At 40.2% G+C, this 23501-nt stretch overlaps 1 protein-coding gene across 2 annotated transcripts in view; it reads right to left on the bottom strand.

The window, feature by feature from the left end:
* FILIP1 (filamin A interacting protein 1) overlaps positions 1 to 23501 on the bottom strand; it is a 196875-nt gene that overhangs the window by 65661 nt on the left and 107713 nt on the right. For both annotated transcript variants that reach the window (XM_059941778.1, XM_059941779.1), the window contains exon 3: positions 3298 to 3471. In XM_059941778.1, the coding sequence (XP_059797761.1) occupies positions 3298 to 3471 (174 nt within the window). The remainder of the gene's footprint in view (positions 1 to 3297; positions 3472 to 23501) is intronic.

The following is a 23501-nucleotide window of genomic DNA, read 5'->3' as shown; positions in this document are numbered from 1 at the left end:
TTGTGACAAAAGAAAACATTTTTGTTGCCTTGAGTAGGACAAGTTACCCAAGAATTAGAGAGTTCAAACACGAGAGAAGGCGAAGTTCTGAGGAACGGTCACCTGGGTAAGGTTAGGTACCCACTAGGCCCCAAGGCAGACAGGCTTCAGAAGGTCACCTGCGGGAAGGGGTAATACCACCCCGAAACAAGGGGGCAGTAAGGAAAACCACCAGTACGAGATGGGTTTCCTAGGCCTGGACATCGTGGCTGAAAAAAGAAAAAGATTAAAGAGATTTCACGTATACAGGTGGGCGCTTCCCTGGCAACGCAGTGGTTAAGAATCTGCCTGCCAATGCAGGGGACACGGGTTCAAGCCCTGGTCCGGGAAGATCCCACGTGCCGCGGAGCAACTAAGCCCGTGCGCCATAACTACTGAGCCTGCACTCTAGAGCCTGCGTGCCATAGCTACTGAAGCCCACGCACCTAGAGCCCGTGCTCCGCAACAAGAGGAGCCACCGCAATGAGAAGCCCACGCACTGCAACAAAGACCCAACACAGCCAAAAATAAATAAATAAATAAAAATATGCAGGTGGAAAAGTAGAGCACCTAAAATAAGACCTAGGCATGGAGGATGTCACCACTGTGAATGCCTAAACTTCACAAAAAGACAGATAGCTTTCAAATGCCACTCACTGAGGGCAAGGATAATACATGAAACAGATGCCTCCACCCAACCCAGGATTCGCCACTTCCCATAATTATTAGCCTCTTGGTGGCGGCAGGCTCTGTCTGATGGGGACAAGTTCCCCCACACTGACTGGCATCCTGTTGTACCTGAAGATTTTCTCTATCCACCCTCCTTCCCTCAGACATCCTCTAAGTCTCTGCCTTGATCTTGGTGACATGAGCCTGCTTTGTGCTGAGTCCTGAGGTCAAGGAATATCATTACACTTGAGATAAATTGACCTTGGAGCTGGGGCTTTTCTTGCATTTTTAACAATTTATGAATGTGAGGTTGGTACTGTGATAAGTGCACATGTCCTAATAATCTTTGGACTCTTTGAGTAAACGTAGAATAAAGGACTTCAGGATGTATTAATTCAACTTTGAAAATGCCTAAGATTAAGATCCTTCTGGCTAAGGCTAAGCAGAATAAGAATTTGGGAAGGAAAGAAACTGAACCCTTAATTTCTTTGAAATTTTGCTTAAGAATGATGAACTTTGATATCTCAGACTTTAGTTTACAAGGAAGTTCAGGGGGAGTTAATATTTGCTGCTTAATTTCTCCCCAGATACCTGGCAAGAGAGGGGGGTCCACCATATTGGGTTCACTGCTTAAACTTTGGTGAGTTCTGTTGGATGACCTAGCTGGGCCTAATGTGGGATGAAAATTGGAATAAGCAGTGATTTTTGGCTTGAGGTACAGCATGGCTTCTAGGAACATTACCTCATGAACTTGGAAGCAACTCTCTTGCTCCTGAGCAACAGGAACTTGATTATTAAGCCCAAAGGGTTAAGAAACCAAAAATCTGTAAATGGTGGAAGAAATCTTTTCTCCTTTCAGCATTCTGTTTCTCTCACAAAGCAGGACTTCACCATTTTGCCAGTGCTGGGAAAAGTAGCTTCTGTCCTTCCCTCTACCTCCTTATTTATTCCTCCCCAAGGGAGGAACAGCTGTTCAGATTGTTGAGTTGAGGGGAGAAAGGAACCAAGAAGCATGCCCAGCTTAAGCGAACTCCAGCAGGACAACCCAAAAGAAAGGTGAGTGTTTTCTGCTCTGCTCCTCTGTCCACTTGGGTTAGGTCTACTTTCTGAAGGTAAGTTGGAAACGCCTTCCTTTATGTACTGTCCGTAGAACTCAGTGGGTCAGAGGCAGTACTTCTGGATGTGTGAGCTCTGCAGACCTACCTCTCCCTTGAGGGGTCATTCCAAGCTCTACCTTGGGAGAAAAGAACTAAGAAGCCCAAATGATACTATTTATCCAAGCCAAGTTCTTCAATCCAGGTGATTATAATAATAATATAAAACTGATATTTTGACCTCTCTGTGTCTTTTACTGCTCAAGTCCCTCCAGGTTTGGAACTAAATAAGAGTGTGAGCAATTATCACCCTCAGCTCCCAGCAGATACTAATGGCTGCTATTTGTTGAGTAGCTAGTATGTTCCAGACACTATGTTAAAAGTGTTACAGGCATTGCTTCATTTAATCCTCACAACTCTATGAGATGTGCACCTGACAGAGAAGAACACTAAGGCTTAAAGGGCTGAAGTGACCTGGCCAAAACTACAGGCAGCTAATAACTGTGGGTTATCTCAAACGTGAAAGTGGATTCAGCCAGTTGACTCTATTCTATCATATACTGATAATTATCTCTTAATGCTTAAAGAAAAGATGAGAACAGCTCCAGTTCATCCTGGTTGCAGAAATTAGAAAATTATGGGGCTCTCGATCTGTCGTGAATACCTTCTAAAGCAGATCTTTCTGAGATCTGTCAAGCTGAGCTGCTGCAAAGGCTTGTCTCAAGCTAAATTACGATAAATTGCTTCGCACTTTTCATTTCTGTGTTCTTTATTCATTTATGATACTAATTTCACATCTATGATTTTTTTTTTAACATGAATTCCGAAGAGTCAGTATGGCTAGATCCATCAACTGGTTCCCTGATTCTTCATTGAACTTCTACTATGATGTGAGAGTATTTTTAACGTGTAATATCATGGGTAATTAACAACAATAGTTGATAGTTCCTAATACAGTCTTGTATAAAAATGATTCAATATTGTCCTATTAGATTCCCTTTCATCTTAAAGAACTGCCCTAAGCCTTCCATTGGGATTTTGCTTCAACTTTTATGTTTTAGCCATTCACATGAGACCATTTTAATGGTCTATAAGATATCAAAACTGAGTGGCTTTATAACCATAAATATCAATAATAAAAATCGGTTTAATTTTAGGCTACCAATTTGACAATAATCTGAAAATTCAATGCTAAAACCCATAAGCACCTCAAATTTTTACACATATCCCCTCTTAGAGAAATAAAAGAATAACAGACTGAAGAGCAGGTAGCTATCATAATCACATGAGAAACATATTTCGGGCTTTAAGTATATTTAAGGAAATACTTCTACAATTCTTATCAATGAAATGTATCCACAGTAATTCTGAATTATTTAATTATACTTTAATTCTATACTAGGGCATCATAAAATGCTTGCCTTTGAAAGAAAATGTTAAGGCGTGTAAAATGGAAGGATGTGGAGACATCCCTCTGAGGCTTCCTTCTCAGGGACTTGTCAGGGTATGTTTTTACCTCTGAGATGGGTTTCTCATACACATCTTCTCCTATGGACTTCTCCTGGGCCAGGATGGCGTCTCGGTGCAGGACCCGCAACACTTTCTCCGGCTCCGCAGACCCGTAATGAGCCTCCAGAACCTCAGGCTTGGTTTTCTCCGTCTTCAGCATGTGGATCACATCTTCCCTGGCCTGTGGTGGAAAGTGCAGCAAGGTCAGACGGTTGACAGCATAAATGCTATGCCGGGCTCACAAAATCAACACGGAGTTTATTGAATATATCCCTGTCTCGTCAGGGCTATGGGCAAATTTACTGGGTGTTTTTTGTTCTTTTTTTTTTTTTTTTTTTTTTTTTTTTTAACCAAAAGCAGATTGGCAAGCAGATACTCTGCTTCAGGTTGCTAGGAAGCCGGCAAGCAGAAAAAGGGTTTGTGCTAATATTAACTACATAAAAAGTGCTCGATCCAAGTAGCAGTGATTCTGAGAAGGGGGAGGACTGCTCCTGGGGACACTTAGCCCTTTTCAGTGCACATGAGGTCAATGACAATTTAAAGTTTTCTAGTTTTCTGTTTATGCCCTCAATATATAGTATTCAAACCTGGCTTAAAATAAAACCCTGCTCTCCCCTATTCCGGTTCTAACTCCGTGTATAATTAACAAAAACAGCCTTTATTAGTGATTTCCTGTTTCCCATCAAGTGATTCATTTTGCACAGAAACACATGGTTGGGAGCTCTCATGGTGCTGGGCTGGGCTTCTCAATCTAATGTATTCCTGCTGAAGGTGAAACTTAACTCCTGTAGTATCCAGACTGCCAATCAGAGTCAGGTTGGTGGGGTCAGAGTTGTTCTTTCGGTTTCTTAGCAAAACTTTAGTGTCTTGTTGAAGCTCTTGAGAAAACCACATGATTATAGGCTTTCAATCATATTGACTGTGGCTCCCATCACATGATGCAGATACATCTGGATGTATTTTCTACTGATGAGGAATGATGAACTTTGTAGTTATCACGGAACTGACTTTGACCAAACGTACTCCCATCTGGTTGTATACTTGTTTTTCCAGTAATGGTGATGGGTATGAAGTACCCTGACTTCATCCCAACTTGTACCGAAGAACACACTGGTGGCAATAGAATTTCAGTCTGTGACAATGGAATAGAGTTTTCCCCTGTGTTATGCTAACTGGGGGTTTTAAATCATAAACCTGGCTCATTATCATGGTATTCTAAACAAGGGAGCTAACTAGTTAGCCCTGAGACAGGACCATTATAAAGTTTGTCTTTCTTGAGATTTCTCACTTTTATTGCTTTTTCGTACGTAGTCTCCAAATTCATCTAATTCCAAACGGCTAAAGACGAATTTATTACAGAAACGTCACTGGACTGGAATTTGCAAATTTTCCCTATGTTGTCTCTGCCACATATACATGTGCTCCTTTCAAGACAAAAATGGAAAATATTAATTTTGAAGAAACCAGTGGTTTGGAATTAGCGAGAAAGTTAAAGTCAGAAAATAGTTGAATGGAAAGGCAATGTGTTTCCATGCAGGGCGAAAGGACAAAGCGCAGACACAGAGTCAGGCTAGCTGTACAGTGTCTTTGTGCAAATTAGAAAGAGGTGCCCGCTTCTTCCAGGAGACACAACCCCGAGTCAGAGTGCAGCCTGCCTAACGAGCAAAGAGTGGGCTGTAGTTCACCCCTATGCGGTCCCTCTGCCAGGCACCCCTGTGCAAGGCGCAACTCCACATCTGTGTATGGTGACCCTGTACTGAAGCAGTCCAAGGTATGTCCATTGTTCTCAGTCTTCAGGCAGACAATGTAAACAAAGAGCTTTGCAACTGTAAATAGGTAGCTATTTCAGTTTAAAAGTTTAAGCTATCCAGTTTAAAAATATGTAAATATTATTGGTATCTTTCTTTTTAACCAAATCTTTCTAGTTCTCTTAGAAGAAAACAACTGACGTGAAACACCTATTTCTTCTCTCCCTAAAAAAATGTGCTTATGCTTGAACTGTATTGACTGCGTTATGCTGCATATACCAGACATTTCATTCTGAGCTCAATTACCCTAGACACCAGTTACCAAAGAAAAAGAGGCCATGGTTATGTAACACTGTGCATTATGTATTTAGAGCCACATTACTCTTCAGGAACTAACTAAAAGCTTTTTAATTGCTGTAATAATGATCATACAAGGAATACGAATGTTGCCCATAAATCACTGCTATTTAGAATAGTTTACTATAGTAAATCAAATATTCATATTGTGATATCTGTTTAATCAATGGAATAATAAAGATGTGATCACAATAAATTTTTTTCATTACTTTAAACGTGATTCAATTTATGTAATTAAGATCCTACGTTTTGGGGAGAAAACCACTTTACGCCTCTGTTTTGAGAGTCTTGTTAATTTTTGTAGAAAAGACTGAAGTTCAAAATGTAAGAAAGTTCCTATCCTTGAACATTACTATTTTCACTCGGAAGTTTTATCACAAGCAAGTAGTTAAAGTCTTAGGGTGCGGGAGAGCTGCTAAATAGACCACTGTATTTACGTAGATGTAAAAGGACCCAGAGGGAGGAATACTTTGAAGAGGGCTCTAGAAAGGGGAGAAGAGGAGGTCAGAGGAAGAAGAGACAATGAAAATGTTCAACTGACTTAGTCTTGGTGATGGAGGAGAATAAATAGGAGACTAGGGTATAGAAACAGACACAGAGGGGTCACAGGCTTCTCTTTCATCCTACCTGGTTCCCCTTTGTGCCAAGGGAGACATACGGAGGCCAACAACAAAGATGTCCCTGCAGAATTGAAACTGCACCCCATGGAGCAAGGGGTTGTCTCAACTGGCTGCATAAGGAGCTGATTCCAAACACGGGGGGGCAGCAGAGGGCCGCTGTGCAAAGCCTGGGGCCGACAGGTAAGTGTGTGATCCGTCTCACAAAGTCAAGGGTGGGTATCTGGTCTTTGCTGTGAAAGTAGGGATGGGGCGACAGACACAGGACAGGTGGAGCCCACACAGGTGATATAGTTCAAAAGAGCACTCAATCCAATCATCCACTCAATAAATATTTGTGCACATTCAGTACTGGAGATATAATTGCATCCTGAGGCATTGAAGTCTAAGGGGAAATAGACAACCAGTTGAAAGTCATTTCCATTATAACATGAGAAGCCTTAGGATGGAGGAGACACAGGGGGCTAAGAACTTGGTCCAGAAGAACACTTGACTTGAATCTGAGCTGACGGAGGAGGCTTCCTGGAGAAAGTGACCCGAAATCTCACAATAAGTACTTGAGCCAGAGAAAGAGGGGTGGAGCTAGGCTAAGAGTGTTCTTGGCCAAGGGAAACCTGTAGGCAAAGGCCAAACCGAATAGATTTAGATGCATGGGCTGGGGCCACAGGAGGCCGAAGTGATTAAACAATGGGCAACTCATGAAAAGCCTGTAAACCAAGCAGTGAGTTTGCATTTTATCACAGAACAGCAAGAAGCCTTGGAATTTTTAAGCATCGGGATTGTGACATGGTCAGATGGTGGAAAGATCATTCCATCTGCTGTGTTAAACACAAATTCTGAATCAGCAGATCTGATGGTGTAACCCAGGAATTGTGATTTAAAATATCTCTGCAGGTGATTAGGAAGCATAGCTGCACTTAGAAACCACTACTTTAGGCCAATTCAGCACCAAAAGCACTGAAAATGTCTGCTCTGTTCAAGGTTCCCAGCAGGCTCACCTGATTCCCGGGGACTTGCTTGCCCCAGAGGTTTCTCCTGTTCTCACTGTGTCATCAATTCCACTGATTCTTCTTCACCAAGGAATCATGGTCACTTCAGACCAGCAGCATAAACTAGGAGGGTCCCCAGAAACTGGTGAAAGTATTTGCTACCTCTGTGCAAATGAGGGTGACCAACTGTCCTGGTTTGCCTGGGACCAAGAAGAACGGAATCCCACAAAGCTGGACTTGTGCAAATCAGGACAGTCCCAGGCAAGTTGGGACGAGTTGGTTATCCTAGGGCAAACACGGAGTGGTCAGGAGACTGGATATTCCAAAATGTCCCTGAATCTGGCAGGACAGCCATGGTGGACTTACTGTACTCAGAAACTGAATTTCACTGACAGTGTTTCCCAAACTTAGCTTTCTTTACAGGCAAAACTCCATCATTGATGATTATGCCTAGTGACAATTTTAACTTTTTTAAACTTGTGGGGTTTTTGAATCTTTGGGAAAAACCCATAATGAGTAGGAAAGAATGCTTAGTTCTTATGCCCATGTGACATAGCTGTTCCACACTCCTAAAATGGGTACGTGTCTAACTTTGGGAGGACAGAGGAATCAGAATGAGTTGTGGAGCTTCAAATTAAACATGGTGCATCCTCTTGAAGCACTCGGATTACTTAAGGACTAGGGGTAGGTGGTAAGTAGTTTAAAACTCTTTCAGAAGATTAATACAATATTGATATTTACTTGAATGTTTAGGACAAAACACAAGACTTAAAAAGCATCTGCTTGAGGTGGACAGCTTGGGACAGCTTCTTAGATGATGCCACCATGATCCCCCGCCTGGCGGTCCGCTCGCTTAGGTTGAGAGGGAACACAGCCAGATGGGAAGTTTGAGAAGCCTGCCCCTAACTATTGACATTGCACACCTCAAACAAGACATTCCCTGCCAAGAGCTGTTGACCTTGAATGGAGGATGCATTTTTTTTTTTCTTTTTGGGCACGCCAAGCGGCACATGGGATCTTAGTTCCCCAACCAGGGATCAAACCCGCAACCCCTGCAGTGGAAGCTCGGAGTCTTAACCACTGGACACCAGGGAAGTCCCTGGAGGATGCATTTTGAGGAAAGAAATTTATTTCTATGCTATGGAAGAATCAGAATGTCACAGTTTCTAAACACCATCACTTCTTCGAATTATTCAGTTACCCACATAAATATGGTCTGTTGCTGCACTGAGCTAAGGAGCCCTGGAAAAGATGGTCCTGGAATACCAACATATGCCCATTCTGTAAATGCTTTCCCATTCTGGGAACTCAACTCAATGTTCTGTATCTGTTTAAATAATGTAATTTATTAGTTTACTTGCCTATTTCTTTCTTAGGCTGTGAGCTGCTTTGAGGACAGGGACGGTGTCTGCAGCGTCTACTAAAGGGTGCTTGCCCACATGATAGGCACTCAGTAAATATTTGTGGAAATAAACGTAAAATTAAGTGATGTGAAGTCAGAGAGGCATAAACTGGCGCTGCAAATCTCAGAACAACCTTAACTATTTAGCCTTGTTTAAAAGAGTTAAACAATTACATTTTTCAACTTCTGCTCTTTCATCTGACGTTCTTGTCTACAATTTAGGAGTCACTTTGTTCTTCTTAAGTTTATTCCAAAAAGAAAATATGTAAACTGAATAAGGAAAAACAGTACATTCCACTAGAATGTTACAACAGGAAACAATCTTTAAACCTCATACAAATTGAATTATACCATTTACCCTAGTTAGGTAAAATGGAGTATTATAAATGTATTGGAAGAAAAAAAGCTATGTAATTTATGATGGCATTAGCTATTACTATAGAAATTAAACCCATTTTTTTCCTCCTCAGTGTTAGAAAGCCAAGTTAACATAATTAGTGACACAACAACAGACAAGGAGAAGATTCAGATATGGTTAGTTTAGAGGGCCATTGGGGCTAAAAATGTGTCTTTAGGCTTTTCTGGAGAAATTTCTCTCCACAACTATATGGTTAATAATAGCCTAAAAGTCTCTATACTGCTTGTTCATTAAAGATTACTCCTTTCTAGCACTTCAGACAAAATATTATCCAAAAGAAATCTTTTATTAAAATATCACAAGCAGATGCTGTTTTTCATATTAAAACTTGCTTTTATTAATACCATGATAGCTTGAATTTTTAAAAGTAAAATTCCTCAAAATCCCAGTTATGTTTTTTGCAGAAATAGAAAAATCCATTCTAAAGTGCATATGGAATTTCAAGGGACCCCAAAGAGCCAAACAGTCTTGAAAGAGAACCAAGCTGGAGGTCTCACACTTTCTGATTTCAAAACTTACAACAAAGCTACAGCAATCAAAACAGTGTGATACTGGCATAAATACAGACACTTAGACTAGTAGAATAGAATAGAGATCCCAGAAGTAAAACCTCACATACATGGTCAAATGATTTTCAATCAGAATGCCAAGACCATTCAATGGAAAAGGATAGTCTTTTCAACAAATGATGTTGGGAAAACTGGATATCCACAAAGAATCAAGACGGACCCTTACCTTACACCACATACAAAAATTAACTCAAAATGAATCAAAGACCTGAATGGAGAGCTAAAACTCTTAGAAGAAAACATAGGGGAAAAACTTCATAATATTGGATTTGGCAATGATTTCTTGGATATGACACCAAAAAAACAAGCAATAAAATAAAAAATAGATAAGTTGAACTACATCTAAATTTAAAACTTCTGTGTATCAAAGAACACATTCAACAGAGTGAAAAGCAACCCACAGAATGGGAGAAAATATTTGCAAATCATATATCTGATAAGGGATTAATATCCAGAGTATACAAAGAACTCCTATAACTGAACAACAACAAAAACTCTGATTTTAAAATGGGCAAAAGACTTAAATAGATGTTTCTTTTTAAAATTTTATTGAAGTATAGTTGATATACAATATTATATAAGTTACAGGTGTACAATATAGTGATTCACAATTTTTAAAGGTTATACTCCATTTATAGTTATTATAAAATATTGACCATATTCCCCATGTGGTACAATATATCCTTGTGGCTTACTTTATACCTAACAGTTTGTACCTCTTAATCCCCTACCCCTGTATTGCCCTTCCCCCCTTCCCTCTCCCCACTGGTAACCACTAGTTTGTTCTGTATATCTGTGAGTCTGCTTCTTTTTTGTTATATTCACTAGTTTGTTGTATTTTTTAGATTCCACATATAAGTGATATCATACAGTATTTGTCTTTCTCTGCCTGACTTATTTCACTTAGCTTAATGTCCTTCAAGTCCATCCATGGTGTTACAAATGGCAAAATTTTGTTCTTTTTTATGGCTGAGTAGTATTCCATTGTATGTATGTATTTATGTGTGTGTGTGTGTGTACATATATATATATACACACACACACACACCTTCTTTATCCATTCATCTGTTGCTTCCATATCTTGTTAGGCTGCTTCCATATCTTGGCAGTTGTAAATAATGCTGCTATGAACATTGGGGTGCATGTATCTTTTTGAATTTGTGTTTTTGGTTTTTTTCAGATACATACCTAAATAGACATTTCTCTAAAAATATACAAGTGGCCAACAAGCACATGAAGAGACACTCAGTATTGCTAACCATTAGGGAAATGCACATCAAAACCACAATGAGATACCACTTCACACACATTAGGATGGCTATCAGCAAAACAAACAAACAAACAAACAAAAACAAAAAACAGGAAATAATATTGGCAAGGATGTAGAGAAACTGGAATCCTTGTACACTGTAAAATGGTTTAGGCACTGTGGAAAACAGTATGGTCGTTTTTCAAAAAATTACAAATAAATGACCATATGATCCAGTAATTCTATTACAAATAAATTACCATAGGATCCAGTAATTGAAAGCAGGAACACTTAGGCTTATAGCAGCATACTATTAGCAATAGCCAAAAGGTGGAATACAACATCTGTACCCACTGACAGATGAATGGATAAACAAATGTAGTATATACATACCCTCCAATATTGCTCAGCCTTTTGAGAAAAAGGAAATTCTGACAGATGCTACAGCCTGGATGAACCTTGAAGACACTTAGCCAAGTGAAATTAAGCCAGTCACAAAAGGACAAATACTATTCCACTTATATGAGGTACTTAGAAAAGTCAAATTCATAGAGACAGAAGGTAGAGTGGTGGTTGGCAGGGACAGGAGGGAAAGGAGGATGGAGAGCTATTGTTTAATGTGTGCAGAGTTCCAGGTTTGGAAAATGAAAAACACTCTAGAGATGGGTGCATGGTGGCGATAGTGCACAGCAAAGTGAATGCATTTAATGCCAATGGATTGTACACTTAAAAATGGTTAAAATGGTAAATGTTATGCTATGTATATTTTGCCACAATTAAAAAAAAAAGTACCACCTTGTTCACCCCCGAAAATTCAAATAAAAGAAAATACAAACCATCCCCAATCCTTTATCTAGAGAATACCACTTTTTTAAAAAGGTAAAATTCCATGTAGAAAATTATAAAAGTGCAGTCATGTTTTCTTGTGATTAGTTATCTGAACACTACAGGCACCCATGGATTTAAACACATTTTCTTTACTTATGAGGTTTTCTTCTTTTTTCTTTTTTACCCACATTGGGATATTAATAGCAAGACAACTGCCGTGTCCCGGATTAGAAATTAGATAAGGCCACAGGTTCCCCCCTTCAGTGCTGTGGTTCTGCAGTGTATAGTTTCTTAAATTCCAAAAGACTACAGGCTTTTGGTTCTGTGCTAATAAAGACCTTAGGCAGAGCCCTTAAACTGCCTACCCCTACATGTAATCAGGTCCAACAGACAGAGTCCAGCTTTCTGTGAGCTGGTTGAGAAGCTGAATTCCGTAAAACGTGGGAGAAGTCATTGCTGAGGCACAACTCTATGACTGTTTTCTCACTGTAGTTGTTTATCCAGCTGTGTGAATTTAACCCCGTCAACATAAACCAGCTAGAGGAGACCCAAGACAGATACAGCATCTGTACCAGACCTTGCATAGATATCTCTATATAGACACCTCTGGTACAATTCTGCTTATTTATGTAAATTTTCTTCACCTCCTTACTTTATCCTGTGATTGTCTCCTTCCCATATGGTCTCTAGAAGTATTTTTCAAGCTTGAGTGAAATCCTTCCACGTAATCTTGTCTGGAGGATTGACTGGCAGGGTGGCCCTGACACAGGGCTATTTGCATGAGGAACCCAGGCTCTTCCTGGGAAAGAGCTCATCCCAGGGGAGGAAGGGCATCATTTTGGTTGAAGGACAATGGGGCAGGGTCAGAGGGGAAGGGTGAGTCTGAGTGCAGCACAGCGTCTGTCACTCCGACGCCCTTCCAGCCCAGCCGCCTCGACCCCCGCCTGAGTCCCAGGGTGAGGGACTGCCATAAGAGAGCCCAATAAGAACTAGAAGAATTGGTAAATTAGAATTCAGCAGGACGCAGGGAAGGCAGGAAGGGGCAGCTCTCCCTCTATCTGGCACCCTGCTCTCAGTGTACACATCAGTCTGAGCCGCCTCCAAGTAGACACCAACCGACGTACACGGAGGAGAAAGCCCTGGGTCTCACACAGCACAGCTGGCTGTGGGCTGGAGGGGGGAAAAGGGCCAAATGGCAAATGCCAAATGGTAGCCCGGAGCAGGGTGTGCAACACGTGTGGGTCACCCTCTGGGGACTCCCTGCGCATAAGGGGCCTGGCATCCCACAGAGCAGGTGAGGGCACAGGGAACGAGAGGGAAAAGGTAGTTTCTTTGCTCTTATTTTCATCCTCTGACTGGTGAGGGCTGGGAAATATAAGTAATACTCTTTCCAAAGAGAAGATATTTCAATCAAACAAGACTACATTGTCTAGAAAAAATTTATATGTAAGGTTTATTTGAATCACATAACATTAAATTCCTTTCGATTTGTTGTGTTTTTTTTTTTAATTTTTTATTAATTAATTAATTTATTTTTGGCTGTGTTGGGTCTTCGTTTCTGTGCGAGGGCTTTCTCTAGTTGCGGCGAGCGGGGGCCACTCTTCATCGCGGCGCGCGGGCCTCTCACTATCGCGGCCTCTCTCGTTGCGGAGCACAGGCTCCAGATGCGCAGGCTCAGTAGTTGTGGCTCACGGGCCCAGTTGCTCCGCGGCATGTGGGATCTTCCCAGACCAGGGCTCGAACCCGTGTGCCCTGCATTGGCAGGCAGACTCTCAACCACCGCGCCACCAGGGAAGCTCCTGTTGTGTTTTTTGATGTATTCATTTCAGCCTCTGACCTAAGTGATTTGTATATTTGTAGCATACCTTTGACCAACTTAGAACAAGTAGAGTTTTATTTTTTGAACAAAAATACAAGAAAATCTCAGCCACTATGAACCTACAGGGCATGTCACACTGAATATTTACTTTTATAAGTAAATGAAAAATATTTACTTTAAACAACAGAGTTGTTTAACTGTAGGGGTTTGGGAATAGGATGAATTCCCAAACTGAATTCATTTAGAATTCAAATGAATTATGAAGTCCCTTTCCTTTTAAAAAAAGAATATAATATACATAAGTTAATGTCTTTCTGAGAACTCGGGGTCGTCATTCTAACTATCAGCTGTTCTGGTGTACTGAAGATGTTTATTGTAATGTGCTTCCTTAACCCACTTGCTTTTTGTCTTTCTCTTTATTTTTTTATTATTTTTATTTTTGGCTGCATCGGGTCTTAGTTGCAGCACGTGGCCTCTTCGTTGTGACACTCAGGCTCTCTCTAGTTGAGGCGCTCAGGCTCTGTAGTTGTGGCATGCAGGCTTAGTTGCCCTGCAGCATGTGTGTGGGATGTTAGTTCCCCAACCAGGGATTTAACCCACGTCCCCTGCATTGGTAGGTGGATTCTTAACCGCTGGACCGCCAGGGAAGTCTCTGTCTTTCTGTTTAAACAAGTTGCTGATAGAAACTTAGAGCTAGTTTTTTTTTTTTTTTTAAAGGGAACGCTATTTATTTATTTATTTATTTTGGCTGTGTTGGGTCTTCGTTTCTGTGCGAGGGCTTTCTCCAGTTGCAGCGATCAGGGGCCACTCTTCATCACGGTGCGCGGGTCTCTCACTGTCGTGGCCTCTCTTATTGCGGAGCACAAGCTCCAGATGCGCAGGCTCAGTAGTTGTGGCTCACGGGCCTAGTTGCTCCGCGGCATGTGGGATCTTCCCAGCCCAGGGCTCGAACCCGTGTCCCCTGCACTGGCAGGCAGATTCTCAACCACTGTGCCACCAGGGAAGCCCTAGAGCTAGTTTTTTGCTTATTTTTACTCCTACTCGAGAGAAGCAATGTGGTAGAAACAGCATGCACTTGGGACTCTTGAGTTAGAAACATACATCAGCACTACTGCTAGTGTGACTTGAATGAGTGAGTTAGCTTCTCTGAACTCAGTTTCTTCATCTGTAAAATGGGCACAACAGTAGTTCCCTCACAGGTTTTACATGAGCTGATGTATAAAGGTACCTGGCAAATGTTAGCTACCCTGTCCTTTAGCAGCCAAACAGACATATTGTGGCTCTGCTAATGTGACCTTCAGCCACTTAGCTCTGAACTTCAGCTTCCCCACCCTGTAAGAGATTGAAATATATGTGAAGTGGTTAATATAGTGCCTGAAATGCTGTGGATGCCCAATAAAAGGCAATTTCCTTTTTTTCTTTCCTCATAGGAGTGAGTTGACTGATGTGGAACAGCTGGATCTATTGGGCAACACAGCCAAAAGCCTTTCCACAAACTGCATCAGTAAGTCAAAGGCTAAGGCAGTTCTCCTCATCCCTGTGGCTCTCAATATCCTGTGACTCCCCGGACCACTCATAACAGTACCTGCAATTCCTGTGCCACAGGCTTCACAGACACTGGCAGCCCCTGCTGGCTTGCCCTGCTTCTCCGAGACCCCTGCACTATTTGTTGGTGTGATTTGAAGGAGCAGCTCCTTGTCGAATTCAAGCATTTGGACTCCACAGTTTATGCTAGAGTCTGCAGTTTCTTCATCACCCCTGTCAAAAGTTTATATTGCAGCAGGAATGACTTAACAATTTTTCCTAAACTTTTCTGAGTATTCTATTTAAAACCTGGCATCAGTAAGAAACAATGTCAAACAGCACATCTTGTGCTAGCGCTGAGGCTGGAAGCATTGCCTCTAAATGAAGGTGCAACCAAAGCCAAGCCTTCTGATTTAGGAAAAGAAAATAAAAATAAGTACAAAAATAGAAATGTTGAGTTTCCCTGGTGGCGCAGTGGTTAAGAATCCGCCTGCCAATGCAGGGGACACGGGTTTGAGCCCTGGTCCGGGAAGATCCCACATGCCACGGAGCAACTAAGCCCGTGTGCCACAACTACAGAGCCTGCGCATCTGGAGCCTGTGCTCCGCAACAAGAGAGGCCGCGATAGTGAGAGGCCCGCGCACCGCGATGAGGAGCGGCCCCCGCTCGCCACAACTAGAGAAAGCCCGCGCGCAGCAACGAAGCCCCAACGCAGCCAAAACTAAATAAAATAAAATAAATTAATTAAAGAAAAAAAATAGAAATGTTAATTTTTAAAAAATTGCATCTTTGATGTTTAATAAAATTCTTATGAGTTCCTAGTTGGAATGCCCTTTTTTAAAGAAAGGAGACCCCTGAAAAAGGCACAAGATTTCTGTACTGTTTGTGATCGGCTAACTGCTTTTTTTTTTTTTTTTACATAAATTTATTTATTATTTATTTATTTATTATTTTTGACTGCGTTGGGTCTTCGTTGCTGTGCGCAGGCTTTCTCTAGTTGCGGCGAGTGGGGGCTACTCTTCGTTGCAGTGTATGGGCTTCTCATTGCAGTGGCTTCTCTTGTTGCGGAGCACGGGCTCTAGGCGCACTGGCTTCAGTAGTTGTGGCTCCCGGGCTTTCAGTAGTTGTGGGTCGTGGGTTCTAGCGCACAGGCTCAGTAGTTGTGGCGCACAGGCTAGTTGCTCTGCGGCATGTGGGATCTTCCCGGACCAGGGCTCAAACCCATGTCCCCTGCACTGGCAGGCGGATTCTTAACCACTGCGCCACCAGGGAAGCCCCAGCTAACTGCTTTTATGGACAATATTTGGCATTCTGGTGCCAAATCCCAGATTGAAATGCTAAATCTACCCTTTTAAAGAGAAAATGTAGTTGATTACATCTGCTTATACAATTACCATGTTTTTTTTACTCTATTGGACCACATTCAAAAATTTTTTATCAAGAAAACCTTATGTGTGCTGTTACCTAAGTGTCAGTGTTCAGGAACCATGTGATGCGCTGTGATTTGAGAATAGATGTAAAATGTGTAGGCCTGCCCTTTCTGTCGCCGGATACTTCCCTAATCACTGTACTCATCACTTTGTAACCACTATTGCTCGTTTTCTCCCTTCCCGCAAGACTGGCAGCCCAGGGAGGCCACAGCCTCTTGTTCTCTTGTGTCCCTGGCCCCTAGCACAGGGACCAACTCAATAAACTTTTGTTACATGTATGAGTAAAGTGTGTGTGTGTGTGTGTGTGTGTGTGTGTTGTGTACGTGTATTCTCCTTATCCAACAGCAGTGTCCTGTGTTTCCCCTTTTCTAAGCATGTCTACTTTCTCTTTTGAGGACAGAACAGCTTCTTAAAAATCTACCTTTTTCCTTTCACTACACAAAGCTTGGACCCCAAAAGATACTGGCTTATTACTTCCTTTTATGTTCATGAAGTTCCTGTCAAATCTCCCCATGATTCAAGGAACAAATAGAAATGAATTACAGTTGATTCTCATTACCTGCAATAGTTGTTTTCTGTAAAGTTACCACAGACAATGAGTTAGAGAACACGGAATCGTTGCTCTGGGGGAAATGCAGTTAGGTTCCCACAAGTCTCTCATCACAATATTTTCATCAGCCATCAGTATATAACCTTGTTTTATGTGTTTCTTTGTTTAAAGACAGATGAGTGAATGAATGAATGAATGAATAAATGAATGATGAATGAATATACATGAGTAGTTATCTGACTTTGAAGGGGGAAAACATTTTCTCTGAAATAACAAAGAAAGAGATTAGAGATTCTACATGTGAAAAAAAATCATAGCCGATTAAATGGCCAAAAAACATATTTGTAACAACTATGACAGACATAAGGTAACTATCCTCAATTATAAAGAATTCACATGTATCAGTGAAAAGAACCCCTAAGGCTCAATAGAAAGGCATAAATATACAATTTACTTATGTATAAAATGTTCATTAGGAAATAGTTCAACTTAACTAACAACTAAATAAATGTAAATTAAAGCAATGGTGAGATACCATTGCTCAGCCTTAAATCAGAACACATTTTAGAACTATAATAGTCATTGTAGTGAGAGTTTGATTAATGGGCATTTTCATAATTTTGTTGGGAAGGTTCTGGAAAACAACTTGGTAATAGATGCATACAAGAGACCTTTTTCATTGAGGAGTTTAACAAGAAGGACAGAGATTTGTGCATGAGTATGTTCATTATGACGCTATTTGTAACAGTGAAAAGATTGGAATCAATGTAAATATTCAATGATAAGGAAATATTTGAGTCAAATATAATACTTCCATAGGATAGAATATTTTACAGACTTCAAATAATGTATTTCAAGGGATGTTGAATGATGTGGGAAATGCTTATAACATTATTCAAATTTGTGTGTACACCGTGCTTGCAATTATGTAAAAAAAATATATGTGAAGAAAAATACACATATATTCACAATTGTCCTTTCAGGATGTTAGAATTATGGGTGATTAATGTTTTTCTTTGTAACTTTTAAATATTTCTAAATCAGTGTTTCTCAAACTTTTTTCAGTTTTGTCCTTCTAAGGAGACTTTTTAGATATTTTTTTCCTAATCTCCCCCTTATGAAATTTTAATGTACATCTGTTAATGTACCATGATCTTTTTGAGGTGCACAAACCATTATGACATTTAAAATTTCTTTATCCCTCTCTAAGAACTAATTTTACCCTGTTGGGAAACTCTCATTGAGAATACATATTCTAAATGATCTACATTGAACTACTTTTACTTTGATAATCAGATAAAATGTTTTTTAAAAGAAAGTTCCAGAATGGGTAGTGTCAACTCAGAGGAATAAATCTCTAATAGTAGAATTTCTCCTACTCTGGTACCTGAAATTTTGAAACAGTTATCTTTTTATCATGTCTAAAATTGCTTATGTAAGTAAACATGTATTCCAACTAATATGTCAGGCTCTATATGTGTAATATGAAACTAACATTTTTCAGGGAAGGATAGAGTTGAATTTAATAACAACCAATATTTTAATTGCACCCTGGTGTGAACAAAATTATTTTCATGGGTATTACTTATTTCTCATAACTCCATTCTACAGATGAAGAAAATAAGGCTCAAAGAAATTAAATAGCTTGCCCAAGGTTACATGATTTGTAAGAAACAGAGTTATCTGATTTCAAAATGTTTATTCTTTCCATTACAAGTTGCTCTGGGGGTCAGTAACAGTTTTCTGTGAGAATATGATATAAACACAAAGCAAGAGAAGGCCCTGGAATGAAACTCACTGGGTAATATTTCCCATAGTAACATTCATCCACAAATGGTACCACCACCATCTGGTCCAGTTTCCCCACACGATGTAACTTAACTGGCTTGCCATGATCTTGCCAACATTTTTTGAGCACTGTCATCTTTTTAGTAACTTCCCTAAAAATGTCACATTTCTCTCTTCAGGCCAGGGCATGTGAGGTCGGTGAACCCGATCCTGCAAACTTCCTTCTCTGACTCTCCAAGACCCCTCCACTGCTGCTGGGAGACGGCCCTAGAGTATGACTTCTTGCAATGTACTTTGAAGTAGATAAAATATGCACTCATGGACATCTGTCTGTTATTTCCTGCACTCACAGCTTTGTTCTTCTTTATTGCCAGAGAATTCTATGGATGATGTCACTTTTCTCTGAAAAGAACAGGCCATCAGAGCTTTTCACTGACATAATTAATTATCTGTAGCTTGACTCTAAGCCAGAAAATTCTCAAGGCACAGCCCCCAAAGAATTAACTCTACTGTGCTTGCTATTCTTAAACTTTTAAAGAGACAGGGTACCCTATCTTTTTTTTCTCAGACCCTGATAATGGTATTTTTGTTCAGTGATATCAAGTAACAGAAAGTGAACTGGGGCAGTATTCTATGATTTCACAAGGAAGACCTCCGGTTCAATAGGCAGCAAACTCAAAAGGTCGCTACAGATCAAGTATACAAAGCAAAGCTTTTAGGGCTTAGTCTTAAATGCTACAGGACTGCATCACAATTACTGAATAGACTGGGGGATCCTGTGAATCTGCAGCCATAAAAATGAGATCTCAACCAAAGCTAACCATGTTAAATTACCCACAAGGTGGAAAGCTTCAGTTTATTTACCAGCCACAAAAGCCTAAAACATCACTGTATTTAAACTTTAAAAGATATAAGAAATTACCAGAATGACTCACATATTTTGAGTTTTCACCTGTGTCTTTATATAGATCTAAGGCAAATTAGCCAGTTCATCAGAAAATGTCACCATCCATTCTGCTGAGTTTACGAGATTATGTAAATGAGCTATTACTTGTCTCTTTCAACCTGGGGCTCTGTAGGGAATGATCAACACAGCGCATGTCATAACGTGGTGGAGGGGTCTGAAAGAATCAAGGCCCTGAGTTCTGGCCCCGCTCTTCACTGGCTGAGTGATAACATAAAATGCAGGAAATCTCTCAACTTTCTCAACTCGGGTAGAAAGAGCAGTATCCTATCTAGCTCAAAGAATTATCTAAGACCGCAGATTTGAATGTGTATATAATTATGGCCTCCCCCCAAAAGGAATTGTTACTTACGGCCTCTTTTGCTGCCTTGATTCTGCGTAAACTAGTTTAAATTGTGTTCTCTCTGGATTAATTTAATTTAGTAAATTATCTCTTTAGATCTACTGTCAAAATTTTTAAAGATTTAAACTTATAATGTAATAAATGTTGATTATTTTTTAAAGATCAACATTACAGAATCAACAGTGAAGAAAAAGTGAAGGTGTATGCCACTTTCTCCCAAATTCCACTCCCCAGGGCTGATTCTATTAATAATTTGAAGTCGATCTTTTCAGGATTGTTTTTCTCTATAGATACATAAATGCAGATGTCAGCACAGACACACTTTCTCTGTCTCTGTCTCTCTTTCTATTGCTCTCTCCCTAATATTATTGAGCACTTACTATATGCCAGAAAATGTGTAGAGTGCTTTGCAAACATTATCTTGTTTAAACTTCACAATAACCTTAACAAATAGGTACTATTATTATCACCATTTTGTGGACGAGGGATCTGAATTGGTACAAAGAAGTTCCGTAATTTGCCCAACCTGTGTGGTGTCAAGATGCAAATCTAGGCAGCCTAACTCCAGAGCTGGCAATCTTAATATTATACTTTATGAATTCCCCCTACGTACCTAACAATATAGAGTCTCTCAAATATGTACCACTTTTTTTTTTTTTATTCTAATAGAATGGAAAGCTCAAGAAGAATGAAATTCTATTGATGCTAATTCTCATTTCACCAGAACTAACAGTTATGTCTTGCTTATTTGTTTTTCAATAACTTGATTGTCTTCTTTATTTATACATGTCCAGTTGTCAACTGAGTCTTTTCCAGTTTTCTTAATTCTTTTTGCCTGAATCTGTAACCCAAAGTTTAGATCAAACACTAATACCCACCGCCCCCCCCCCCCCCAAAAAAAAAATCCAAGGGAAAGACCAGATAATTGTGTTGGACTAGAATTCCACTGTGTTGAATTTGTTTGAAATAAAGATCTCTACTGTGATTATGCCTGTAGTAATTAAATAAAATCTTTACCAAACATCTCTTTGATTTGTCCCGTTACCTTCTCTGGATGAAAGCTGAAGGATCTGGCTACTGCTTCCGTTTCCACTAACATCAGCACACACCACAGACGGAGCAGTTAATTAACTCCTTCCTTCTTCCTTCCCTCTTTCCTTTCTTCTTTCTTTCTTTTTTTTTTTTTTTTAATTTATTTGTTTATTTTGGCCGTGTTGGGTCTTCGTTTCTGTGCAAGGGCTTTCTCTAGTTGCGGCAAGTGGGGGCCACTCTTCATCGCGGTGCGTGGGCCTCTCACTATCGCGGCCTCTCTTGTTGCGGAGCACAGGCTCCAGACGCGCAGGCTCAGTAATTGTGGCTCACGGGCCTAGTTGCTCCGCGGCATGTGGGATCCTCCCAGACCAGGGCTCGAACCCGTGTCCCCTGCATTAGCAGGCAGATTCTCAACCACTGTGCCACCAGGGAAGCCCTCTTCTTTCTTTCTATTTACTCATTTATTAACTTAGCAGCTCCGTGTAAAGTTATTTTGCTAGTTGTTACGATGAATCCCACATGAGCAGGACATAGTCCCATTCTTGCATGACTTTATAATCCACTAGGAATGAAATTTGGGAAGGTAACTCCTATAGCTAATTATTCATCAAGCCACCTTTTGAAAGGAAAGATGGGAGGAAAGTTCTAGAGCATGGGATAGCATACGGAAGCCATGAGAAAGGATTAACTTTAATTTCAGTTTTTTGACTAACTTAAATGGCTCCAAGTTTTAGCAGAACAGTTGATTCATAGAATTGTAGGAATTTAGAGTAGGAAAGACCTGGAACCCTTTGATTTACAACTAAGGAAACAGAGGTTCAGGGAAGCCAATGATTTGCCCAAGAGACACAACGGATTGGTTGTTGATTATATATTAGTACCCAGGTCTCTTGATTCTCAGACCAGAGAGCTCTCCACTTTACTAAATCACTAGTGAATACATGGCAACAATCTCAAGTAGGAATTAATCCATATGTTAATTAATTAGTTTTAAAAATGTGAACTGAGCAATTTTTTGGCCAGATCAATTTTTAAAATAAACATTTGAATTCTATTGGGCACACTTGAAGGAATCTTGGCATGCTATAAAATCAATGCCCTAAAAAAGTAGTTGATATTTCTCTGAAATTTGATTATATATTCAAACACATTATTTGTCCATTAGCAATAGGAATATTGATGCTGAGCTCAAAAATATTGGATTCAACATTTTTACCTTAATTTTCAGATCAGTGAGTACATATATAAAGTATTATTTATAGCATGCGTCTTCCCATGTGCAATTCCTACATCAACCGATATTTTTATAGTCCTCTTGAGAGAAGATGTTGGAAAAACTTGATTTTGTTATGTTTGTCAGCAACTACTGCCAATAACCAATCATCATTCAAAGTGGGGAGCACTCTGGTTAAGCATGTTATATATCATGTTTTCATTACTTGCAGCCCCTTAGGATTTTTTTTTCATGATAGCCTAAGCCTGAGCTTTATCTGACAGCATGAGTTTGATTCTGATGTTTAAAAATCTCTGCCTTACTAGCTTGTATAATGTTCCCGGTGTATCAGCTTTTTCACAATAAATGACCAAGAACAACTGGCTAAGATTCATATTAATTGCTGGGAAGTTTCAGGGAAAAAACTTTGATTATGATAGAGTGGATAAAATGGCTCATGGTCCCCAAGTCTACTTCAAACTCCTGCTGCTTATTTGTAGTTACCAAGTTGCCAAACATTGTTGTTTCAGATGATTGATATGCATTGACCTCTACTGAGTTTTCATGGTTAGGAATCTTATCTGAGCTGTCATTATCTTGCTTCATCATCCAAAAGCCAGTGGTCGGATGAAAGTGTGGTGAAGATGACTAAATAGAAGAGGCAGGTGGATGAGATCAGACAACCAGTGTTGCCAGATTGCTCAATGCTGAACTCATCATGTCATGTTCAACAGTGATTAGTCTTAAATAATATGATGGGAATATCCCAAAATTTCCTTCCAATTTCCCCATGACCTTCAAGGCCAACAAGCATGAAGTCTGAATGGCCTCTTTCTGCAGCCACTCTTCACACATGCTTAATCCCAAGAACTAATTTAGCCAGACACCACGGAGCTGCAGCAATATGGCCTCACTCTTTCCAGCTGAAGTACTAGTAGCCATCTCACAGATGGTGTCATTTTCATGGGGATCAGTTGAAAGGCTTCCATCCCAAGATGACTTAACCAGAGCAAAACTATTTGAAGCATCTCCTCCTGACATATCTGGCGCAGCTCCTAAGGACTCACCAAAGCCGTAAATAAAGAAAACAATTGTGTCCTTCTGATATTGCAGCTGCTAAAATGGAGACACTTTGTACTTTAGGTACCACAAGTAAAACCCAGAGAAAACTCATCCCCCTCACCTCGCAAGACTCAAGTCTGCATTTGGCGTCTTTTATAATGCTGTATCTCACCTAATCCCCATCTCCTGAAACTCTTTCACTATGCTCTTTGAAACACACATTCAACCACAAGCCACTTCTAAGTTCACAAAAGCTTCTGAAAATGTTCCCATCACCTCCTTGTTCTAAAAGCAGCGATTCTCAAATTT

This window comes from Balaenoptera ricei, chromosome 12 (genome assembly GCF_028023285.1).
Source record: "Balaenoptera ricei isolate mBalRic1 chromosome 12, mBalRic1.hap2, whole genome shotgun sequence".
Classification (NCBI taxonomy): domain Eukaryota; kingdom Metazoa; phylum Chordata; class Mammalia; order Artiodactyla; family Balaenopteridae; genus Balaenoptera; species Balaenoptera ricei.
The sequence above is the reverse complement of the archived record's forward strand: the minus strand, read 5'-3'. Positions and strand labels throughout refer to the sequence as shown.